We start from the raw sequence: 25,050 nt of genomic DNA, 5'->3' as shown, positions 1-25,050 counted from the left end.
TGGGGATTGGATTGGTACAGTAACAGGCAATTATTCTGCTACCTTGAGAATCAGGATTTTATAGGGGGGACATCTACATTGGTGTTAGTAACTTTTGCAGTTGCATTGCTTTTGGGCAGTGATACTTAAGGATTTGTTTGTACTTATTTTTAAAAGAATACTCTATTTTAAGATAAAAGTACTTGTTTTTGAATGTTTGAATACAATTTAATATGATCTTTTAAGGAATGATTTTTGAGGTCTTAATTTGATTTTCATATTAGATAAAAGTTAATTGTTACACTTGGAATCTAGAAATGCATTTTCACTTACATGTCATTATTATGTAGGAAATCTCAAGCATATGTTATATGAAGTCACTTTTTCATTCTATTCTGGGCTGAATGAAGCCCAGAATGGTTGATCCTCTGTTATATAAGTAGAGACAGTTCCATTCACATGACTAAATCTCAGTCACTTACAAAGAGAAAATCCCACGACTGCCTTGAACTCCTGAGCTCCCACTGAGAATTCTTGGCTTGTCATATGTCACTGCTGAATAAAAAAATTTTTAAAAAGCATATTTTCTCTGTACTCAACTTCCTTTCCACACTGGAGGAGTTATGTTACTGTAGAGGCTATTGTAGGGAAATTTAAATCATTGTAGATTTACAATTAGAGAAAGGTAAGTTATTAAAGAAAAGACAGAAGTGGTATAGAGAAACAAATCTTGGTTTTGCAGGGTTCCCAGGCAATTCTTATAGTAAAGGCCCCTCTTCCCAAACATAGCTGTTTCCAAGTTAACTAAATTTTCTCATATTACTTTGTGTAAGGACTTTAGTTTCACTTAAAAATTTTTGGAAATAGATGTCCTCTTCAAAAAGTCCAAATACTAAAAGGAAAATTATGTTGCTATTATTAATTGACACAGTGGTTGAAAATGGAAATGTAAGGATTCATGGTACTCTGAAGATAGGAAAAGCCCATTTTAGATGCTGCAGTAGTTGCCAGAGAGAGCACGTTAGAAGAGAGTGTTAGAAGTCTGGGAAGGCAATGAGTATTTGGTGGCTTGAAGAACAGAAGAGTAATATAAAGTAGGAGAAGGGTACCAAAGGCAACATTTGCATGTTGTTGGTTTTTTTTTTAATATATTTTATTGATTTTTTACAGAGAGGAAGGGAGAGGGATAGAGAGTTAGAAACATCGATGAGAGAAAAACATCGATCAGCTGCCTCCGGCACACCTCCTACTGGGGATGTGCCTGCAACCAAGGTACATGCCCTTGAGCAGAATCGAACCTGGGACCTTTCAGTCTGCAGGCCGACGCTCTATCCACTGAGCCAAACTGGTTAGGACCATTTGCATGTTTTAAAATGTTGTTTCACGTTAGTAAGAAATTGGGAAGAAATTCTTGTCTTCTTAATCCAATGCTACACGTCTTCCTGCTGCCAGGATGAATAATCCCCAAAAAGAGTGCATAGCCAGTATGGTAACCTTGGGAAAATCTTGGTCACCTGTGGTCATTATTATAATGTTTGTATATCAAAATATATTTCCAGTATTTAGAAATAACAGACACTGTTTATATGACTGGAACTACTCACCTCATAGTGAACCAGAGTGAATTTATGATAGGCTATTGCTTCCATACTATAGCATTAATTTCAGCAGTTGGCGGTTAAAGTTTGATAGGTTGCTATAGAAGCCAGGAATTCTCTGGAGTCTGGAGGAAGCAAGTTGCTGAAGGTGCTGCAAGAATCCTGCTTTAACAGAGCTGAAATGCGCCTTCATTGTCTTCTCTCATGAGAATTGTATAAAGTGAAATACAATTATTTTTGTATCTGGATTGCTGGCTGGTCTGATAGAATAAAAGCCCATTTATTTCAGTGGCAAATATTGATAGAGAAAAATATCACATTAGTACACGTTTTATCTGCTTATACAATTCATTACTTTATGAATATTTATCTTGTATAACTTCATCTAAAAATGCTTTTATTTAATTTTAGGTTACGTTTAGCAAGAATGAATGAAGAGATGCGGGAGTCAGAAGGACTTTATGGACAGCCAGGTCAATATTCTACTAATAACCATACCGAAATGCAGTATAAGAAATGCATTCAAGAATTTATAAGTTTACAATTGGAGGACTGATAGTTCTTTAGCAAACTAGCTTAATATTATAGAGTTTTATAACTTGTAAGTTGTGAGTTGTTAAGTATGTACTGTACCTATTGAATTCTTGGGGGTGGTCAACTCCTGGGCCTTTAAATATCCATAACTATTCCTATTAGAGTACACATTTACTTGCTGTATTGAACTCTGGCTGCTGACTTCTTTCTCCGCTGTACAGATGTCTTCCATATACATTCCAGTGAAGTAAATGGAATGATAATGTATCTTTATACACTTACAGCAGCACAATAGTCATTTTCTTTTTGAAATTCTGTCAACTGAATATAACAAAATGGCTTTCTTTTTGTTAATTCAGGGAATTTCTATAAATTGTGTTCAGGGAAAAAAACAAATCACCATATGCTTGGCAAATAATAAGTCAGAATGGAAAATACCTTGAAAATGAATTTAGGAGTTTTATACTTTGATATAAACATGGGTTGAAGGTTTAAAATAAAATTTACCAATAGGTTAAGAAGTACATAATGGGAGTGGAGTTAGTTTAAAAGGTATAGAGGAAAGGTCTCATTTTATCTTATAATGTACAATACCTGTTAGATAAATGGAAGTTTTTTTGAACAATATTTTGAGAACCTGATGGCAAAGTAGACTTATTCATAATTAGAGAAATCTAATTCAGTATCAGCTCAAGTCTCATTTAGAGTAATTTTCACCCTTGAATCAAGATGTTAAGAAAAGGAAGAAATGTTGTGATCAGATTCCTCTCTTTGATGAAATATCAAATAATTAGATCTGCAATTTTATGAAGTTGAGTATATGAATTATTAATATATCTTTTAAATTCATATACATATTAGTAAGAAACTTGGAATTAATGACTAAAATAATTGAAATTGTTCGGTATATTTAATTTTTTAATGAATATTAATATGTTATTTAAAAAGCTTGGTAATATCTATTCTTGTTTAAATATATTTTGAAATTTCTGTACTTTGTTCTAGCTTCAGCCATTTACTTTTATTTTAATCAGATTAATATATAATTAAGAGATATATGGGGCCATTCTTTTCTCAGAGGACTGTATTTACTACTTATTTTTGGTTTAATTTAACAGGGAACAAGTAAAAACTTTGAGAATAGAGAACATCTAGATACTTCTAATCTAGGGTGTCCCACTTTAATCCTATGGATCAAACAATACTACTGATTCATGATATACCAAGATGTCAGAAAGCTGATTAAGGGTGAAGTCTCAGTGTTAATTCTGAATTTCACCCATTTGTTTTAAGCTTGAATGTGAGATTTTAAATGTTGTTATTTTGTAACATATACTTAAGTGATGGTATTACTAGGCCATTTCTTTGAGGCCTTTGTGTTTAAGCACTTTAAAATAAAAAATATTATTCAAAGGCTATGACCGATATTTGTGAGATAAGAGTGATCTTCAAGATTTTAAGTTAAACTTTTTTTTTCCTGAAATTTTAAACTTAAACGCTTGGTCAGCTGCTCTTTCCTTAAGGTGTTTGCTGATGAAGTTACACCCAACTGGTTAGTCAGAAGGTCAGTGGTTGACTTTTCTCTGGAGTTGGGAAGCTGGAAAGGACAGGGCCTCTATGCTCTTGCAACTTCTAGTTTCACCTGAATTGCTTGGGCTTCCGCCACCATTTAGGAGCATTCATGTCTCTTTCACTGTTGTTTTATGTATAAGTTTATGAGTATATACCTTCCATTCATCCAAAGAAAAATAGATTTTTGCTATTTATTTGAATGCAAATTTGAAAAACAAACTCTTTTTAAAAAAACAAACTTTTATACCACTCTCAAATTTCAGTTTAGAGATTAAAAATAGATCAGAATTCTGGAAATGCAGAATAAAATGAAATTTTGATCTATTTGAGGATCATCTTGCTAATTAGATTTTTCTAATTAGATTTATTTAGAGAGTCTGATATTTAAAGCAGAACAATTTTATACTTGTACAGGTGACATGGTGAAATGGCACAGCAATTGCTCTCTGACTACTTTTCTTCTCCCTATGAGTCTTTGGAGAGCAAATATGTTTGCTTAGGTAACAGGTCTTTTTTTCTCCTTCGCCTATCACTGTAAATTTTTCTCATATATTTTGATTGGTTATTTTATCTAGATACTTTTTTTTTTTTTTTTGCTGCCTACCATAAAAGAAAATCTCACAATTCTGGATAATTTTAAAATGCAGTTAGTTTCAGTCTTTTGATAATGAAGAGCCCTACCATTTAAAAGACTCAGATATTACCTTTGGGAATCATGGACTTAATTTCTAGGAGACTCCACTTCTGAATTTTCTATCCACAACCCTGACCTCAGACTCCTGATTTTTTGCAAGGTTTAAGAGCACATGTTTCCTGAAGGGAAGATTTATCTAACCCTGTGTATCAGTCACTGCAGCTCTTAGGAGAATTGGGGTGGGGGTGGGTGAGTGAGATACCATGCCCTGCTCTGGATTGCTGGAACCCAGTGTGGTGGCTCCCACAGTCCGATTTCTGGTCCTAGGGTTCCTCTTGATTGTTGGCAGTTTCTTAGTCGGTTGAAAATCACTGCTTTAGGCAGCCACTACTGGTATGTGAGTGTGTCACTGACAAAGGCTCATGTCTGATCTAATCAGTTATAAAAGAAGGCTGTAACTAACCCAGAAGGGGCAAGACTAGTTGGGTGTGGGGTTTCACATGCTGCCATCTCTTTGCTCAAGAGCAAAATCAACAAAATCTTGGATCATTATCACTGCTATTGCAGTGGCTATTCTGAATACCAAAAATCAAAAAACCATTTTAAACTACCAGTGGAAACAGCAGTCCACATTTTAAAAAGTCAGAACTGTCCGGGCACATAGACAGTTAACTTTCTGAAGAGAAATACTAGTACAATGCGATTAAGTAATTTAAAGGATATAACTTAGCATTAAAAATATTGGGTGACTAGTTGTTTACCATTAATAATAAACTGTTAAATGTACTTCTGTAAACTTTCCAGGGCATCATATTCTGGCTTATTGTTTATATATTCTAGTGTAGACAAGTTATAGTTGCCTTGGGAGAAATTCTAAATGATTAAAATTATATTTAAATTTTAAAGGATCACATTGAAGTCGATTTGTGTTAACTATATTAAATAACTTAGTCATTATCATTATTGTAACGTTTGTTTTCTGACCATACATTTTGAAGCCTAAGAAAGGTATATTGATAGTCCATTATTTAGTGTTTTATTAGAAACTGAATGTTAATAAAAGTTTTGTGTGTGTGTGAAGGTGAGACTTCCTTCCATATTGTAGTAACTCTTTTAAAATGTATTCAGTAAGTGAAACAAATGATTAGTGTGTAGCACCAACAATTTTTCCCTCAAAGAAGCATTTAATTGAGTGAATAAAAGAGGTTATAATTTGTTTTGCATGGTACAATGGTTCTACTAAAATGTACTTGTGTAATAGGTACTAGATAATTTTAAAACGAAAACTGGAAAACCACAAAAAGAAAAAATTCCACAGCTTTCTGTACAAAATATGCATTGCTAATAGTAGAAGCCATATATCGCCATTGTACTGTTAAAATACTAAGAATGCTCATCTGGTGCTATCTGTAAACTATTTGGCATTGGTGTCTCTGCTAGATCCTTCTTCCTATTTCTTCTTGAATGTATAATGTGTGCCTTTTAAGTTACTTCTGGTGTTGAATGGTAAAATCAGTGTGGTATTTTTATATTATAATCTGCACTTTACACTTTTTTGGAAAGTAAAATTCCAGACTCTCCAGTTTAAATAGTATTTTAAAAATATTTATAATGTTTACAATAAATATTTTAAATATTTTAATTCAACATCTAAGAATAAGAAAAAATTTTAAATATTTTGTATGGTTTCTTAATTGATATTTAATGTTGGTCTCTTCTCGTATTATTTTATATCTTTTAGAATGGCTAAAAATGGGAATAGATTGTAGTTTGTCTTTTAATGTGGGAGTAACTTTTAAGAAATCATGGGTATAATTGGATTGTCTTACCCATTGATCCAGCATTTCAACCTTTGTTTTTATTGTTTTAATGACAATGAGTTAAGAATGTTACTCTTAGCCAACCCTATTAAGATTCTCTCCTTACTTTTTTCTTTTTAAAGTAGATTGATTGATTCAGGTCATGAGAAATTTCCAGGGTTAAATGAAAACTATATAGAGATTTTAATAACTTGCTTTTTACATAGATTAAATATTAAAAGTGGAAAAAATATTGAAGGTATTAAAAACTTTTTATTGAAAATTTTGGTTATGCTATTAGACCTTTTTACTAGATAGATCTTCGTCCCCTCCCCAGACTTTTTCTAATTCTCTAGCTTTTGGTATGACATCTATTGCCTCAAAAAATCTCTTCAAAAGCTAACAAAACTTACTGCACTATTAACAACAACTGTAGCAAAATAGTTGTAATAAGATGGATGCAAGGATATTCTAGGAAATAATTATAAAACCATGTTGCAACAACAGTCATGTAAAATAGTGTTTGACAATCTAAATCTTGAAAACATAACTATGCCAAGCTTCTGTATATAAAGCTGATGTTTAATAGGAAGCATTCCTAATGGATTACTCATCTTGAAAATAAGATTTTATTTTATACAAATCCTTTACTTGAGGAGTAATCTGTATGTGTGTACATGTTTAATTTCTCATGGCAAGAAATATAGTATTCAATCAGCTATAGTATCAGTATGTATAATCTTCTTCCCTACAAGCATATTTGTATGTATATACATATGTCTGTTATTCTAATTCAACATGTTTTTGGTATTCCCATTGTTGTCATAGTATTCTTTTTCATATGACCTACAGTAAATAAAAAACTTCTGACTACATGTGAAAATTATGATTTTATAGTCATTTTCTAGGCTTTATCGTTTTATAAGCTTCGTAAGCAGGGGATTAGGTGTGTGAGTTTTAGTTAAGCATTAAAGAATTTCTTTTTCACATGCTATTTAAATTAAAATGCCTTTTAAAAGGTAATACTAAAGTAGGCTTCCCCCCTCACCTGATTATCAGCTTTGTTTAGTTAAATAACTTGCATCCATCAGAAATAGTGTTTGTTTTTGGTCTTTCCTTTTGGTCTTGATCAAGGGAAATACTTATTTAAAGAATGCCTTGTTTACTATACCTCACTTATACTGACTTTTATTTCCCATGTATGAATAAATGTATTTCTGCACATGGCTTTAAGATACTTGCATCTTTGCTCTTTTCTAACTCTGAACTTTCCTCTATGGCTGCATTTGAGGTGCTTTTTTCAGGTATAGTTTTCTTTCTTCTTTCACTATATACTTTTCCAGCATTTATATTTAGTTCATCTTTTTTCTTTTAAAAATGCTCAGCTAAACAAAATTTTAATAGAATGAATTATAAAGTAGTTACTAAATATAAGAATGAATATTGTTTATTAATATTTTTATTGTATGCATTTTAAAAGTGTCCTTATTTTACTTTCATGCAGGTGATGAAACTTATCAGGACATTTTTCGTGATTTTTCTCAGATGGCATCCAATAATCCAGAAAAACTAAATCGTTTCCAGCAAGATTCACAGAAATTCTGATATTTTTTTTTTTTAAGAAGGGGAGAATACTAAATCTGGTGACTTCCTAATGTATAGATTTGAAAACTCACACATTTTACTACTTTACTTAATTTTAGTTGATATTGAGTAGTTTGGAAAAAAGGTACCCATTCGTTGGTAAAACATAGGGCTTTAGTAGTTGGAAGAGGAGCCTATTTTAGGTCCCACAGAAAGGAAGAGAGGCTGTTTAAAGGGCTATTTTTATAGATAAAAATTGAATCTAGACTTAGGCCATCTTTAGGTTACTATGTTCTAAGAGTTTAAGACAAAAATCTCTTTTTTTGCTAGTGGATGGTAGCGTTGATTTTTCTTCTGTGTGTCGTACCCAGTGTCACATATTTGCATCAAGTGGGAGCCGACTGGTCCTGCCTGCCTCAAGAATATGTCTTTTCTTTAGTTTCCCAGATAACATTAGTGGTTCAGAAGTGGTTTTATTTTGCTTTGATAGCCTAGCTGTTATACATACATATGTAATTTAATTATTAGCTGGAGAGTATGTTTCCCCCATTGGCTCATAAATGCAGTTATATTCCTTAGATATCTGGTTATTATCCAGTACTTTAACATACATACAGTGTTTGTACAGGTAGATATAACTCAGTCTTTCAGTTTTATTCCATTTTATGCAGCAAAATGAAGCCCTTAACAAGTTTTTTTAATCACCAAAAGATTGTCAGTTATAGAAATGGTAGTTCTTCATTGTTGGGTTGATTTCCTAAAACCTGGACAAATTATTGATGTAATAAAACTGTTTCAAAGGTTACTTGAATGTTGCAAAATTATGCTTTCATCATATTGTAACTTTCAAAGGAAAAGCTGATTTATAGAGTAATGTAGAGCATTTTTATATTTGAAGTTTGCCCTTTTCAAGATACATTTTTGCTATTGGTCTTTGTGAAAGAAAAATCTCTTTGTAAAAGGAGAAAAAAACAATGTTTTTCTTAGCTTTAATTAAAATATAGCATTAAATTGCTTTTTAATTTTTTAACATCTATTCTGTGTACTTGTTGTATACAGTGTATGTTCTTTTAAATTATAACATCTATATAGCTTTAGTATTTGGTTTTATGAATCATAGGCCCTTGAATTCCAAAATATGGATATACTAATTTATCATTATATGCTACAAATTAGGCTAATTCCACCTTTGGTTGACATATCTTGTCAGGAGAATAAATAATTTAGTAATTTGCCTTATGGTTTCTTTTTTAAAAAATGTTTTTATTGATTTTTATTTTTTTTTTGAGAGAGAGAGAGAGAGAAAGAGAGGAAGGAAGGGAGAGAGAGAAACATTGATTGGCTGCCTCCTGAGCCCAAAACCTGGAATCAAACTGGTGACCTTCTGGTGCACAGGACAATGCTCAACCAACTGAGCCACACTAGCCAGAGCATGGTTTCTTTCTAATATTGTCAACAATTAAATTTAATCTTATTGTACAAGTTACATGTGTTATCATTGATACTCAGTTTCTAAATAAGAGAGTTTTTAAAATTTGGGTTATCAAATAAGTAGGTAAATACTATTTAATAGGGTAGAGATACATTTTCTAACGTGCCTTCCTCCCAATAACTAGAGTTTTATAAATTAATTGACTTTCAAAACGGAATCTGTCTAAACAGAAATTATACTGAAATAAATGCACATCACAGGAAAGGTTCCATGTTCGGTCAAATTGCATGCATATAATGGTTATTTAGTAATAATCACTGCATATCAGATAAGAATAAAAACTGTATTTATGAATTATTTCTAAGGCAATCCTAACTTCCAAAAGCCTTGTATTGTAATTAAACCAATAACAGTCATAGTGTGGCTCAGTTGGTTGAGCATTGTCCTGTGCACCAGAAGGTCGCCAGTTTGATTCCCAGTTGGGGCACATGCCCAGGTTTTGGGCTCAGGAGGCAGCCAATCAATGTTTCTCTCTCTCCCTTCCTTCCTGTTTTAAATCTCTCCTGTATTACCTCAGAGTCACAGATCATCTGGCTTGGCAAAAGTTTGATATATATCACTTTTATTAGAGTGTACTTGAGATTGATTTTTCGAAAAACTCAAGCATAAGGAAATACGTTGAAAACAACAAAAAGAAAGAAAAAGAGAGCTTCACTTTTCCTTTGCAGTGCCCATTCCTGCTAAAGCTCCTGCCCTTTATCTGAGGAAGCCTAGGCAGATTTCCTTTTGGATTCAGCCATTGGTGCTTCAGAAAACCTGTGTAATCTCTAGTTGTGAAGGCAATTCTTCATGACGCTCTTACCTCCTGTGGCTTGAGTCATGAATTGTTAATGTGGCAGTAATTAGTGCCCACTTACATTTAATGGTTAGAGATGTATTTAAAGTATACTAAAGATGATCATGGTTTGAATATCTTCAGAGAAGGCAAAATATTTAACAGTACAGGGAATCTGGTACTACAAAATACATTCCTGTGGCTTGATTTCTTAAATATGCTGAGACATAATTTGGATTAAATTTGGTAGAAATGATACAGTAAACAGCAAGGCTCTAAAGTATAATAGTTACAAGTAGTTACAAAGGGTGGCTCTTACCAGGGTAAATTTAGCTGTCAAGTAACATCTTTTCTATAGTATGTAACAAATTTGAGTTTTATTGCGCTGTGAATTACTCAGTGCATTATGAGAAACTATAGTGGGAACAATGTTAATTATACCCTTGGGCTTCATAGGTCAGTGTGACTGCCCTTTGTTTTCTTAACTGATCTGCTGATACTAGTTTCTGATTCTTTCTCATTATTCCGTTAGTGCATTTCATTAGCTCATTAACTTAGATTACTATTAAAATAAAAATATTATTTGCACTATGAGGAGTTCATCCGGTGCAGTTTCATGTTAGAACTAGACTAAAGGTAATTGAGTAGTTATTTGAAATTCTATAAGGTTTTAAAAATTACCTTTGGTACAGTCCTTAGAAATCCAGGAATTTCCAGGGATTCACTACATTACAGTGTTTGCTTAATTTATACTGGTCTTGACTATAGACTTTAATGAACTTTGCTGTTTGTTTCTCAAAATGTATAGATTTAATTTGGAATATGTACTTCGTTCTTCATGAGTGCATTTTGAAAAAGAAAAATCCCATAAAAACATATACCTTTACACTCTGGACATCTCAAGTTTGTGATGTGTTAAGCAGTATTTTAGAAATATAATTTTATAAATGTAAAGTATGGTCACAATCAACCAAATTGTATTTAAGACTAAACTTACTACCCATTTTGAATAATGAGACGTTTCCATATCACTCTTAGATTGTCAAATTAACTTTTCTGTTTGTTAGCACCTTTGACCATGGACATGAGTTGGAAAAATGATGTTTTTATAGAATTGTTTGTCCAGAATGACTTCAGACCTGCATAGTGGAAAGACCACTGACTAGTAATTACTATTCTTTTTGGATTCAGAGCTCCTCACAAATAAACCAGTGTGATGAAGCAAAATGAAACTATAACAGTATCCCTTTGTATACTGTTCTGCTGTTCACAATGTACTTGGACATTACTTTATCTCACCTGATTTCACAGTAGGACTTCTCTGCGCAAGCCAACACTGTCTCTTCTTTGATCTGGTTCACTCCTCTTGTTTTCCAGAGGGGGTCACTGGTGTGCTGGTTGGTGGCATAGATGACACCAGAGCCCCCTTGTCTGTCGTTAATAGTCAGAGGCACTTTATTTGTATCATGAATTGATTTGAAATCATTGTAAAGCAGCAACATCTGATAATGACTGCCAGCTTTCCTTGTGTTTTGATAAAAACTCCAAATATTCTGGAGAACCTGGCTATATAATTACCTTGAAGGAATAGATTAGGATTTGACAACATTAAATTACAGGAAAGTTTACATTTTGCAATAACAAACATTAATGAAAAGTAAAACATTGCAAAGGTAATTTTAATTTACTATATACAGGCATACCTCATTTCAATGTGCTTTGCTTTATTGCACTTCACAGATATTGTGTCTTTACAAATTGAAGGCAAGACCCTCCATCAGCAAAAAGATTATGACTTACTTTATGGCAATACTTGCTTTATTGTGGTGGTCTGGAAATGAACCCACAATATCTCTGAGGTATGCCTGTACTTAAAAATTTCTTGATGAAAGATAACTAAAAGGGGCTTGGATTCAATTTGGTTGAATCCTGACATCTGCAAATATAATTTTGTGGACATCCTTTTCTGTTTACATACATTTATTTACTTAAAATGAGATAATGGGGGAGAGAAGCAAGGTTTGATTAAATAAGCTTTTCTCTATATTGGTCTTTTCACTATTTTATGTTCTAGATTTTTTTTATTTTTTCCTCAACACCGCTCCCCACCTTTTTGGTGTTAATTTTAAACAGGGAAAGCTCGCTACATTATAAAGAGTGCTGACATCATTTATTTTACACAAAGGCTTAAGGTTAACTTTTGGAAATGATGAGCTACTTTTCTGCATATGTTTACTTGTGCTTTGTGGTATTTTGGATCATTCCAGGCATAAAGACTTGTTACATGTAATATTTCTTGCTATCTGTGAAAGGGTATATTTTGAAGAATGTATAACCAACACATTTACTTTTTATTAGTATGTAGAGGATTTGTATCTAATTCATGAATGTAGTTTTAGTGTAGTTTGTCATTGTAAATGAAACAAAGTACATTATCTTTATATAGTTATTCTAAAATGTACATTATGTAAGAAATGTAAATATTACATTTGATTAAATACTTTGTATGCTGAAAAAATTATTATAAGTCAATAAAAATTTCACGTCTGGCATAGTTCTTTCATGCTCACATTTTCACTTTATTATAAACTACAACTTCAGACTTATCTGTTAACAACTGTCGTGTTTAAGGTCCTATATTCCTTTCCAACCCTGTCAGATCCATCAGATTGCTCCCATTTCCTGATTGCTTCAATAAAGAAATGCATTTTGATCTTTTAAACATTCTCTTCTGCCTGTGTGTCTCCCAATTCATTAGATAAAAATCACAAAGGCTTTTTTGGTATGTTGAAGTTTCTAATCTATACAACACATTCACACTCAGTCCTTAAAAACAAAAACATGTTTTTATATGGATTGAGACAGAAGGAATGAAGGGATTGAAAGAACAGATCTGGAGGTGAATTGCCTGTTTTTGCCTTTAAAAGCAAATTGAAAGCAAACACATAAAACTTTCCTATGTAACTTGCTTTATTCCACTTCCTTTCATTTTTAAAATAGTTCTATGAAGAAGAGAATCCACACCACTAGTCAGTAAAGATTTTAAATGAAAACAAATCCTGCTTTTTCATTATTGCAAAACAATGCTTTTTCATTGTAGAAAAATGTTTAAATTACAATAACTGAAAAAGAAGATAATCATCCATAATTCCATCATCTGCCCATGCTGTCCAATGTGGCATCCAACTAGCCCCATGTGGCTGTTGAAATTTAATTAAAATTACACTAAGTTAATTGCACTGCCAAGTTTTAAGGGCTTACTAATGTGACTTGTGGCTACTATTTGTTGTTTTTGATTTCAGAAAGAGGAAGGGAAATGGAGAGAGAGAGAGAGAGAGAGAGAGAGAGATCAATGATGAGAGAGAATCATTGATCAGCTGCCTCCTGCATGCCCTCTACTGGGGATCTAGCCTGAGACTCAGGCTTGTGCCCTGACAGTGACCTCCTGGTTCATGGGTTGATGCTCAACCACTGACCCACACCGGCCGGGCTTGTGGCTACTGTTATGAACGTGGCAGGTAAATACCCAGCATCATAGGAAGTTCTACTGGAGAGCACTGAGGGGAAAACTTACTTCCTTGGCATATGTCCTTATAGACCGTTGGGTATGTGCATTTATATACAGTGGGATCATACTGTTTTTTACCTGCTGCTTTCGGTTAATAAATGGGAAATTTTTAAGTCCTTAAGTATTCTGTATCACTTTGGGGAGGATTTAAAAAACATTTTATTATGAAAAAATTCAAGCATAAAAAGTAGAATAACTTCAATAGCTATTACCTCATGGCTGACATTGTTTTATTTGTACTCCCACACATTTTATTCTCTTACCCAGATTTTCAAAAACCAAACCCCAGACATTGAACCAGCAAATTATTCAGTATGTATCTCTAAAAGAACTCTTAAAAAAGCCCAAGCATAATACCACATTTATGTTTTTAGAGAGAAAGTGGAAGGGGGAGGAGCAGGGAGAGAGAGATGTGAGAGAGACACATCGATTGGTTGCCTCCTGCACTTGACAGGGTGGGATGGAACCTGCAGCCCTTCTGTTTGTAGGCTGGTGCTCTAACCATTGAGGAACACCAGCCAGGGCAATACCACATGTCTTTAAACTAGAAAGCTATAGTCGGTATTCAAATTTTCACAATTGTCCCAAATGTGTGCGTGTTTTTTTAAAATAGGTTCTTCAAATCAGAATTCGTGTTTTATTCATTGCAGTTTGCTAATAATGTCTCGAGTCCATAGGTTCTATTATTTTTTAAAAGTTTCTACTTGCATTTGTTGAATACACCATTTTTATTGAAAGCATCATTTTAGTTTAGCCCCTTTATTATGAACATTGGATTCCAATTTCTTGGCATCATAAACCTAGCTCTGCTTTATCCTTTTGGCTAGATATTTGAGTACATTCTTAACTATTTCCTTAGAATGATTTCCTAGACCACTGGTTCACAATGGGTGGGTATATTTTTGTGGCTCATTCAGTGAGTCAGACACAGTGTTAGCTACTAGGGATATTATGGTAAAAGGGTAGACACTTCTATTCTCTTGGAGCCTGCCTTCTTGCAACAGAGAAAGATGGGACTGGCTAATGTATAGATGGCCCTCGGGATTGTGGAGGATGGTGCCTCAGCCAGACATGGGTTGGTTAATGTTTAGAGACCACTTGTTGAGGCAGTGACATCTAAGCCAAGGTCTGAAGCTGAAAGAGGTTGGCTGGGTGAAGGTCTAGGGCAGTGGTCGGCAAACCGCGGTTCGCGAGCCACATGCGGCTCTTTGGCCCCTTGAGTGTGGCTCTTCCACAAAATACCACGTGCGGGCGAGCACGTACAGTGCGAAGTTGACAAAACTTTAAGTGTATTAAGTTAATTTTAGGGAACGTTGTGGAGTGAAAAGATGTAGTGTCGCCGAAACCGGTTTGGCTCAGTGGATAGAGCGTCGGCCTGCGGACTGAAGGGTCCCAGGTTCGATTCCGGTCAAGGGCATGTACCTTGGTTGTGGGCATATCCCTAGTAGGAGATGTGCAGGAGGCAGCTGATCGATGTTTCTCTCTCATCGATGTTTCTAACTCTCTCTCTCCCTTCCTCTCTGTAAAAAATCAATAAAATATATTTTAAAAAAAAGAAAAAAGAAAAGATGTAGTGTCGAGGATTGAAAAAGGTATGTTGAGATGGTTTGGACATATAGAGAGGATGAACAAAAGGAGATAGATGAAACAAGTATACAAGACGAGTGTGGATGGGAGAGTTGGAAGGGCTCGACCTCAGCGAACGTACCTCAATCAGATTGAGGACGTTTTTAGCAAAGGCCAGCTTAGGAGTACCCTAATTAAGTTAATAACAAGGTACCTACCTATATAGTTTAAGTTTAAAAAATTGGGCTCTCAAAAGAAATTTCAATCGTGGTACTGTTGATATTTGGCTCTGTTGACTAATGAGTTTGCCGACCACTGGTCTAGGGTAGTGCTTTTCAAACTTTAGTCTGTGAAACAATCACCATTGAGGCTCAGGCTCACTGAAGGTAAGTAGGGCCTGAGCCTTTATGTTTTCACTAAGCCCTCCAGGTACTTCTAATGCCAACCAAAATCTGAGAACCACTGTCAGGGAGAAACATTCATTTGAATAGAAAAGAGAACTGGAAGTTCTTTTGGAGGCCATAAAGATTTTAGGATTGCCCATGGGTCCTCCAGAAAAGTTGTACCAATGAACACACCCTCATCTGCTGAGAAGGAATGTGCCTGGGTGGCAATATTGGGTAGTAGTCAATACAACAGCAAAATCTGATAATCTACCTAATGTTACAGATGTGGAAATTATACAACAGGAAAAACCAATCACCTCTAATCTATGGTCAGAAGTCAGAGAACTTGGCCAAAGTTAAAAGTAAGAACTGAAGGGTAATTGTGCCTACCAAAATTCTTTGTCTACGTTTAGCCATATTACACACCCAGATGTATCTATTTTAAGCTGAGGAAATAGAACAAATCACCGTCTGACATCCTACATGCTTTTTCGTACTTGTCTATTTCCCCCGCTAGAATGTAAACTCCACGAGGGCAGGGATTCTTGTTTTATTTGTTTTCTTTTTCTTTTTTATTGCTGTATCCTCTGATGCTTGGCATGTAGTATAGTAGTCACTTGGTAACTACTGAACAAATGACTGGCTACTACTTTCAACTTACTGTTTTAGATTCCAGGCAATAGCATTCTTCAGGAAGCTGTAAAATTAGTTTTCACTAAGAATTGGGAATAAGGAAATCTTGAGATAAGACCAGTTCCTTCCTGTGTCAACTGATTTTCTCTGTAAAATTTAAATTATCTTGTTATTCATTTCTTATTCATTAATCCTAGGAGTCCTGAGGTATTATAAAGGTCTGAAGAAGAAAATATTAGCTGAATGCATTCTAGAATAAGTGACAGAGGAAAGAGCTACCTTATTGATGGTGTAGGTTGGAGGCGTAAAAGGCACAATTTGAGAATTATTTCTCCCTTATAAACAATCGTTGGGATAATAATATAGCTGTAGCACACTGCTGTGGGGATTCTGTGGAACATGTAATGAAGCCTTAATGGAGATGTGGGGTTTAGTGTTTGTAAATACCCACAAAAAGCTATGATTGCTAAATTGTATTTTGGTATTTATTGGCTATTTAGACTTTTTTAAAAGAGCTTGGCATTTCTAGCATATTTTATATTTGTTTACTACAGTTAATAGTAACTATTTGTTAGGTACAGTTCTGCTTTTTAATCTATTTTCTCTCATAACCCCATGAGGCATAGGTACCAGTATTAACCCCATTTTGTATATGGGTGTAATTGCAGCTCAGAGAAATTTAGTAACTTGCTTGATGTCTATCAGCTTGTAGAGGCACAGTGGTCTTCCAGTGTGGAAGTCCAGCTTCTTAACTTACTTTTAACAGGCTCTTAAGAGAGCTTGCTCTCTTAGCCACAGTGTCATCTGCTGAAGATTGTGGTACAATACACACAATACCGAGCTCAAATTACTGCTTTCAGTGCTAACCTTGGCTAAAAGTTTGAGCTTTGGAAGCAGTGAGACTCAGGTTAGGGTCCTGGTTCCATTACTCATTAGCCAACTAGATTTGGGTAATTTATTTGTCTAAATCTCAGTTTCCTATATTGTAAAGTGCAAATATTACCTCTCAGAGTTGTGAAGATTACACGAATCAAAGAACCTGTTACTCAACTGAGCTAATTCTGCCATTGGGTTTTTTTTTTTTTTTTTTTTTTGGTCTTTTAAAAAAAGATGAGTAGAATGCATTGAATTTGCTGACAAGCCTGTTTCAGGGGTCCAATGTTTTTCAGAAAAGTGTTGCTCTAGTTGGAAAGAACAAGGGTTAAAAATGAGATGAATTGTGATCTGGGAACCACACTTTGAGGAATAATGGCATGGCACAATAGACTGGTGAGAGAGTTTTTCCATGTATTTTCACCTCCACCTCTTCAAGCACACAGGCCATTTGTACATGTTTACCAGGTACTTACACACTATGGTGTATCATCAGTCCTTAAGATACTGAAGTTAATGAGTTTTTATATAGTTGACAGTTTCCAACTGTCGGGGCAAAGCTGGCAATGGGTCCTAGGTTCAAAAGGACCTTAGTGTGTGTGCCCTCGGAGAATTTACCTCAACGTGCCTTCGTTTAGAATTTGCAAAACTACCCGGTACATATTAAGGCTTTTTAAGTCTTGAAGTAAAAACCTTGTATGCATATATGCATAACCCATGGACACAGACAATAGGGTGGTGAAGGCTTGGGGCGGGGGGCGGGGGCGGGCTGGAGGGGGTCAATGGGCGGAAAAAGGGAACACATGTAATACTTTCAACAATAAAGATTAAAAAAAAAAAAGAATTGTTATTACCATCTCTGGTATTACTCCTTTGGGGCTCTCTGAACTATTCCGAAGTTTTGGGCAGCGGGGTCCCCCTGCTGGCCACATTCTTTAGATGCCTCTGGTCGCCTCAGAGATGACAAGTCGGGTGAAAGGTTTTTTCTATCCACAAGCGTCAGCCCTACTTCACCGTGAATGGGGGAAGGAAATGGCTAGTTTACATTCCCCAGCTCCAGTTGGTCTCCAAGACGTGAGTGAAGTCGCGAGAGAACTTAAGCCTTAAGGACTCAAAGAAAGTAGGGAGGAACGGGTATAGAGATAACAAATTTTCTCTGTGGGTGCAGTTTAGTCTTTTTGCTAACCGAAGGTCCTGCGTTGGGGCCTCTTAAGGCTCAGCTTCGATCCTAGCGTCTGTGGCTAAGCACTTAAGAGGACAAGATTTCACAGCTCGTGCAGGCCTTTGGCTTTCTCCACCCCGGAATCGCCGCTGCTCAGATCACTCTGCCGCGGTTCATCCCACTTCAATCCTTTTGAACCTAGGACCCAGCAGCTGCGGGGCAGCTCTGGCCACGCCTCTCCGCTCATCAGCGCCCTCGGATTGGCTCAGTGCAGCGTAGCTCCGCCCCCGCCATGGCCGCCGCCCGCCGCCGGGGCAGCTAAGTGGCTGCCGGGCGACGGGTTTCCGCGGCTCCTCTCCGGCGGCTGGGTGCCGGGTCCTGGCCACATGGGCATCCTCCGAGGCGGGCCCCCGTGCGCTCGGGCCATGGCGCGCCTGGGCGCGGTGCGTTCCCATTACTGCGCGCTGCTCCTGGCCGCGGCGCTCGCCGTCTGTGCCTTCTACTACCTGGGCTCGGGCCGGGAGACCTTCTCCAGCGCCACCAAGAGGCTGAAGGAGGCCCGCGCCGGAGCCCCCGCGGCGCCCTCCCCGCCCGTGCCGGAACAGGCGCGCGGGTCCGTGGCGCCCGCCCTGGGTGCCAAGGCCAAGAGCCTGGATGGCGGCGGCGCCGGGCCGGTGGACTACCACCTGCTGATGATGTTCACCAAGGCGGAGCACAACGCCGCGCTGCAGGCCAAGGCCCGCGTCGCGCTGCGCTCCCTGCTGCGCCTTGCCAAGTTCGAGGCTCATGAGGTGCTTAACCTGCACTTCGTGAGCGAGGAGGCCAGCCGCGAGGTGGCCAAGGCCCTGCTGCGGGAGCTGCTGCCGCCCGCCGCCGGCTTCAAGTGCAAGGTGAGTGGAGCCGCCGCTGGGGGCTCCGAGCGGTTGGCCCACCGCGTCCCCAGGACGGCCAGTGTGCGCGCCAGGCCAGGTTCCAGGGGTTGTGAGGGGAGTGCCTTCGTTGCGCTGCCCACTGCCAACGCCTCTGGAAGCCTAACTCCACACCACCACCGCCCCTGCACCCCCCACCCCACCCCCACGCCCCGTCCGAAATGTGCTTTCACTGCGAACTGAAAGTATTGTCCGTGAGCCCCATGCACTCAGCTGGTGCAGGAGTGGAGCCGCCGTGTTAACTTGATAACCCTGACCAGAACTCCACCCCCTCCCGTTTAACTGCGGCCCCCTCGAGAGAATCAGCACACCCCCTCTTTGTTAGCATTGCGCGATTCAGCAGTACCTTCAGAGTCTGCACCTCTGTTTATTCTCTTAGCCTTTGACTTTTGAGGATGAGGCAGGTCATTTGAAGACACCAGTAGTCACCCTGTGCAGAGTCTTCAGACAGGGCCTTTCTTAGTGAGGCTGCGTGAATTGTTGAAGTTGCCCCAACATTTCTTCTGGTTTTTAAGCTATTTCAGTGGGAACTGGTCAACCTCAAACCCAGCCAGTGTGAACCATCTCTTCCCTCACCCCCGCCCGACCCATCCTTCCCACCCTCAAGGATCGTGAACTCATTTAGGGTTGCTGATTCCTCCAAGGGAGCAAGAGAAAGAAAGCTGCAGGAGCAGAGCTGGGGAGAGCAGAGCGAGCTAGCCAACTTGTTGCAGGCTGGATCAACCTTTCCCTGTCATGTCAGAGACTGGGATCCTGGCTTAGTGTTAATTGCCTTCTGGTTGTCAAATTGCTTGCCTCATTTTGACCTGTAGCTGCACAGAGGGGATCCGAGGTTTGATTTTTGGATAGGAATCGTAGGTGATCGTAAAGGATGGAGACTGATGGTGGTGGTGGGGAGAGGTGAGGAGGCAAGAATAGTGTCCCATGTATTTGTGCCCAGTAAGTGACTAAGGGGAGCTGTTGCCAGGGTCCTGTGGGCTTTAGGGGTCTGCTGTGGCTTTTTGTTGCCTACAGACTTTAAGTCCTAGTTCCTTGGTAGGGCTACCTGTGTTGTGGGCCTGGACATCCCTTCCAGCTTTGCTTCTCACCCTTCACCTACATGCACCTGAGATCGTAACTGTACTGAATGTGCCTTTACATTTACAAGCTGCAGTGTCTGCCCGGAATGTCCTTCCTTTCCTCCTGGGCCCTGGGCTACTCTTCACTTTCACCTTTTTTGAGAGTGTCCCTAGAGTAGGAGACAGTCTGGGCTCAGCCCTCCACAGCTCTCCATTCCTGCTTCCCCACAGCATCAAAGGTCTGTCCCCTGCTTACCAGGAACACCCGCCGTAGTCAGGGAAGGTCACCCAGGCCTGGACTCTGTGTTGTAGGAGGCCAAGAGTCCAGGGCCTGGAGCTTGTGGCTGGAGGGGCCCTTGCAATCTTCCAGTTGGAGTGGGGCCTGGCAACCTGTCCCAGGTGATCCTTAGGACTCGGAGGTTTGAGAAACGCTGCTCTAGTCCAATGGAGAAAGCCTAGGGCTCTTGGTGGTAGGGCCAGTCTGGGCGGGAGCTGTGATTTGACACCAGACACCACCCTGAAGACCAGCATTGTCATCTGTTCGCTTTCTGAGTTAAAGGTAGCAACTCAGGCCCATTGTTCATCACTGGCAGCTCTCTGCTATCCCTCATCCCGAGCCCCAGCACACCCAGTGCGTTCCATGCTTTGTTTATGTCGTTCTACTGTCAGGATGCTTTCTCTCTCCATCTCCAAGGCTTGCCCACCTTCAGATACTATCCCCTCCTTAGGGGGAGAGGGGCATATCTTCCTCTTCCTCCCTTGTGTACCTTCCGGTGCTGTTACAATATCATGTCTTATCTCCCATCCCTCTGCATAATGCTCGGCACATAGCACCAGAAATATTGGTCCAGGGGCAGGTCCAGCTTGGAGTCTATGTTTTATGTGTTTCTCTCCCTCTACTGGGCCCAGTTCTGACAGCCATAGCTGTCACCCAAGGCCTGGAGGCAGCTGCAAGTGACCTGAGGTATTAACACCAGCCGGTTGAGGTATCAGGGGTGAGAGTTTGTGGGCTTCTAGCCAGATAGTCAGGTAAGGGTTTATCAGTTCTAGCAGAAAATTGCCCCTATTAACTGGTCCTCTGCTTTCAGCACAAATGTTATATTTGCTTGGTAAACTTTTCCTGAGGTCTCACTATGCTCTGTCATAGCACCAAGTACTTTTCCTTAGTAATATTTATGACAGTGGCAGTTACATAATTATTGAATGAATTATTTGTCTGCCTTTCTAGACCATAAACTCCTTAAGGGCATGGACCCTGATTTCTCTTAAATATTGTATCCCCAGCACCACACACCATGCCTTGTATATGGGAGTGCATTTTTTACTGAGAATCATTTTCCAATATTTATTAGGAAGAAGGAAACTATAAAAATTCTCACCCTGGTTGCATCAGAGGTGCGAGGGATCTTCAAGAGCATATAGCACAACAGGTGAGGAAACTCACCCAAGGCCAATTGGGGGGTGAAGATGGGGGCTACTGACTTGTGTCTTAGACCAGTGTGTTTCCCATTGTACCATGTTTCCCCTTTAAGGAGCACTGCTCTCTTGTAAGTTCACTCCCAGAGAGACTTGCCCTGAAGTGTGTTAGAAATCTTGGGAAACCCTCAGGCTGGGCTCTGGGACTCCACATGTCTGCAAGATGCAGAACAGGGCTAGCATAGAACTCATGTCTACACCTGGAGGTCTCTTCTCAGGCTAGAGTCAAGTGACACATAAGTATTTTTTTTTGCTGAAATGATTGCAGAAATAGATCATAGATCTCTTAGTTATTAGTGACCTTAGATTATATAGCTAAAAAAACACCCCACACCCAACACATTTACTTAGTTGTTTCGACTATTATGACGTCTTTCAAAATCTACTGGCTTGTCTTCTAATAGTATGGAAATATATTATTTGGATATTTATTTTTAAATAAACATCAAACCTGTGTTTTAGGTACCAGCCTATTTAATATGTCCATGGACTGTACATAGAATCACCTGGGGACAGCTACTAAAAATACAGAATCCCCGCCCCTGTCTGTGGGTCCTACTCTTCTGGTGGGCCTGGGAATCTGAGTTTGTGTGGGGCTGCAGAGGCAGACATGGGAGGCACTGCTGTAAAGGCTACAGGAGTGCCTGGTGTGCTTCTGACATCTTTCAGACTCAGCTCCAGGATTCTGTCCTGTGCCGCCGGGAGCACAAGGCCTGCACCTAGACACTCAGGAAACATTTGACTCCGCAGCTCTCATCCATCCAGGCTATCCTGGTTCTGCTGGCCTGGGAAAGGCTGCCGCATTCACTTTGCTAAATTGCTGATGTTATCAGACCACTTCCACTCAAAACCTCCTGGCTCCTGGCTAACAGTCATCCCAGGGTACTCCAGCATTCCAGACCCTCAGCCGCTGGCTTCAGCTTCCTTGTCCAGCCCGTCCTCCCTGGGCTGAAGGAAGAGCTTCTGAGCCCCCTGCTGACTCATTCTGTCAAGTGGAATCCTACACTTCTCAAACTTAGGTCGAGATTGTTCTCTTCCACAACCCTTCCTTGCTGTTGATCAGGTTTGATAGAATATGCCAGTGATGCGAACCTATGACATGCGTGGCAGAGGTGACACGCGTATCAGAGGTGACACGCGAACTCATTTTTTTGGTTGATTTTTCTTTGTTAAATGGCATTTAAATATATAAAATAAATACCAAAAATATAAATCGTTTTTATACTATGGTTGCAAATATCAAAAAATTTCTATATGTGACATGGCACCAGAGTTAAGTTAGGGTTTTTCAAAATGCTGACACACCGAGCTCAAAAGGTTCGCCATCACTGGAATATGCCATGAAAACCCCAAATAGAGCCCAGCTGGTGTGGCTCAGTGGTTGAGCGTCGACCTATGAACCAGGAGGTTATGGTTTGATTCTCAGTCAGGGCATATCCCCAGTGTGGGGCGTGCAGGAGACAGCTGATCAATGATTCTCCTCATCATTGATGTTTCTATCTCTCTCCCCCTTCCTCTCTGAAATAAATAAAAATATATAAATAAAAAACAAAAACAAGCAAGATTGAGCTTTATTTCTCATCTAAACGAAGTCCAGAGGTCGGCATTCCTGGGCCCTTCGTGAGGTTTTCAGGGTCCTAGGCGCCTTCCAGTTCTGTTTCACCATCTCTGGGAGTGGCCCTTGTCCTCATGTTCCAGGTTGGCTGCTAGAGATGTAGTCATCACACCTGTGTTCCAGCAGCAGGATGGAGGACCAAAGCAGAGTACCCTGTTTAAAAAAGAGGTCAGCTAATCAGGGAGGAGAGGAGGGCAGCTTTTGGGGGAATCAGCCATCTCTGCCGTACCCTTCAGGAGCCCAAGCTGCACTGTGAAGCCTCAAGAATGACCAAGCACCCACTGAATGGGGGCCTCTGAATTCAAAGCTGCAGGGGACATAGACATGGGTCAGGCACAGCCCGCGCCATCCAGGAACCCATGTCACTTAGCATCACACCCATGGACATTCCCGCTGCAAAACTCACTGAGTGGGACATGAGATGGTCCTGAGGGAGAGAGACATCACTGAGTTCCAACCCCAGTCGGCCAGTTACTAGCTGGGTGATTGTGGGGAATCTGCCTTGCCTCTCAGGGCCTCCTCAGCCTCTTCTGTAAAAAGAGAATTAAAAAAAAAAGGAAAAAAATAGAGAATTAAACCCCACCTCACACATGGTGGTGAGGGTTAAATGGCACTGTGCTGTAATGCACTCAGCCCAGTGCTGCTGTGTTGGTTGTGTGTCCAGGCTCACAACGCAGTACTACTCTGCCGACTTCTGGGAAAATCAATACGACGGGCAGGCCCCAGTGCCCCTGGCATGACCCCGTGCCATCTCCTTTTTGGGGTGGTCAGTCCCCTGCAGAGGCCCAGTGAGGCACGCCCTCGGAGGAGTACAGCCGTATTGCTGTGCTGTGGTGTTTCTCTTGTGCTATCACCGTGTTACAACTCAGATGTTAACCACTCAGAAAGGCCTTCACTGAACCCCTTTTCTAAAGCAACTCCCTCGTTATCTAAAGGGTTTCTAAAGATAACCCTCATTATCTTTCTCATCACCTTGTCTGTAGCACATATTCACTTGTTCATTCATTCATTCATTCATTCACTCACTGATGTTCTTGATCGCTTGCCCTGTGCCAGGCACTGTTCTAGGTGCCTGTGAACAGCGGGAACAGGACCTAGTCCCTGCCCTCAGGCAGCCTACAGTCTGGGGTCGTGGGGGATGTGTGGGAGGTAGACTTTAAACACATAACAAGTACATGCAGAGTGAGTCAGGTTGTGATTAGTCGTATAGGGAGAAGTCAGGAGGATGAGGACCCATGGAGTGTATGTGTGTGTGGGGGGGGGGTTGTTGGCTGTTTGGTAAGCCGTCAGGGATGGTGCACTGCTAAGGTGACATTTGAGCAGGGCCTGAAGGAAGTGAGAGTGCGAGCTATTTGGACCCCTGGAGGAGAGGACTTGTCAGAAAGGCCTTAGGTAGGATGTGCTCCGAAAGTTTGAGAAAATAACTGTCCTCTTCGTTTGCAGTCTGCCTCTCCCTACTGGAATATAATCTCCGAGGGCAGGATGTAACTTACTTTCTTCATTTACTGAGGTAGACAGGAACTCCATAATTGCCCCCCTCCCCCCCAACCTCCCATTTCTGGCCTGGTTGGAAGTGATACACAAACACAGGGAGCAGGAGCCGCCTAACCCGGAACATAAAAACCAGACAGACTTCTGGAGGGACCGGCAGCTCTGGACAGCCACTGGCTTTCCTTCAGGGTTGGGCAGGCTCTGTAGGCAATTCCAGGGCCGGGGAGAAGAGGCCAGGTCAGACATACCTCCCACATGCGCCCATCAGGTCCGTTTCTACTCCTGCCTTAAGGGAGGCATTTGTGTGTGCCCCGTGGGGAGGAGAG

General features: G+C 39.6%; 2 protein-coding genes across 4 annotated transcripts in view; both read left to right on the top strand.

Moving 5' to 3' along the window:
• Positions 1-12,525, top strand: part of ACAP2 (ArfGAP with coiled-coil, ankyrin repeat and PH domains 2) — a 146,305-nt gene extending 133,780 nt beyond the window's left edge. For both annotated transcript variants that reach the window (XM_059687445.1, XM_059687446.1), the window contains 2 exons: positions 1,989-2,050; positions 7,621-12,525. In XM_059687445.1, coding sequence (XP_059543428.1) covers positions 1,989-2,050; positions 7,621-7,721 — 163 coding nt within the window. In that variant the 3' untranslated portion in view covers positions 7,722-12,525. The remainder of the gene's footprint in view (positions 1-1,988; positions 2,051-7,620) is intronic.
• Positions 12,526-18,434: 5,909 nt separating this feature from the next.
• The window catches only part of XXYLT1 (xyloside xylosyltransferase 1), a 163,773-nt gene continuing 157,157 nt past the window's right edge, over positions 18,435-25,050 (top strand). For both annotated transcript variants that reach the window (XM_059687443.1, XM_059687444.1), the window contains exon 1: positions 18,435-19,045. In XM_059687443.1, coding sequence (XP_059543426.1) covers positions 18,542-19,045 — 504 coding nt within the window. In that variant the 5' untranslated portion in view covers positions 18,435-18,541. The remainder of the gene's footprint in view (positions 19,046-25,050) is intronic.

This window comes from Myotis daubentonii, chromosome 3 (genome assembly GCF_963259705.1).
Source record: "Myotis daubentonii chromosome 3, mMyoDau2.1, whole genome shotgun sequence".
In the NCBI taxonomy this organism is placed as follows: domain Eukaryota; kingdom Metazoa; phylum Chordata; class Mammalia; order Chiroptera; family Vespertilionidae; genus Myotis; species Myotis daubentonii.
Note: the sequence above shows the minus strand (reverse complement) of the source record. Positions and strands in the feature narration are given on the sequence as shown.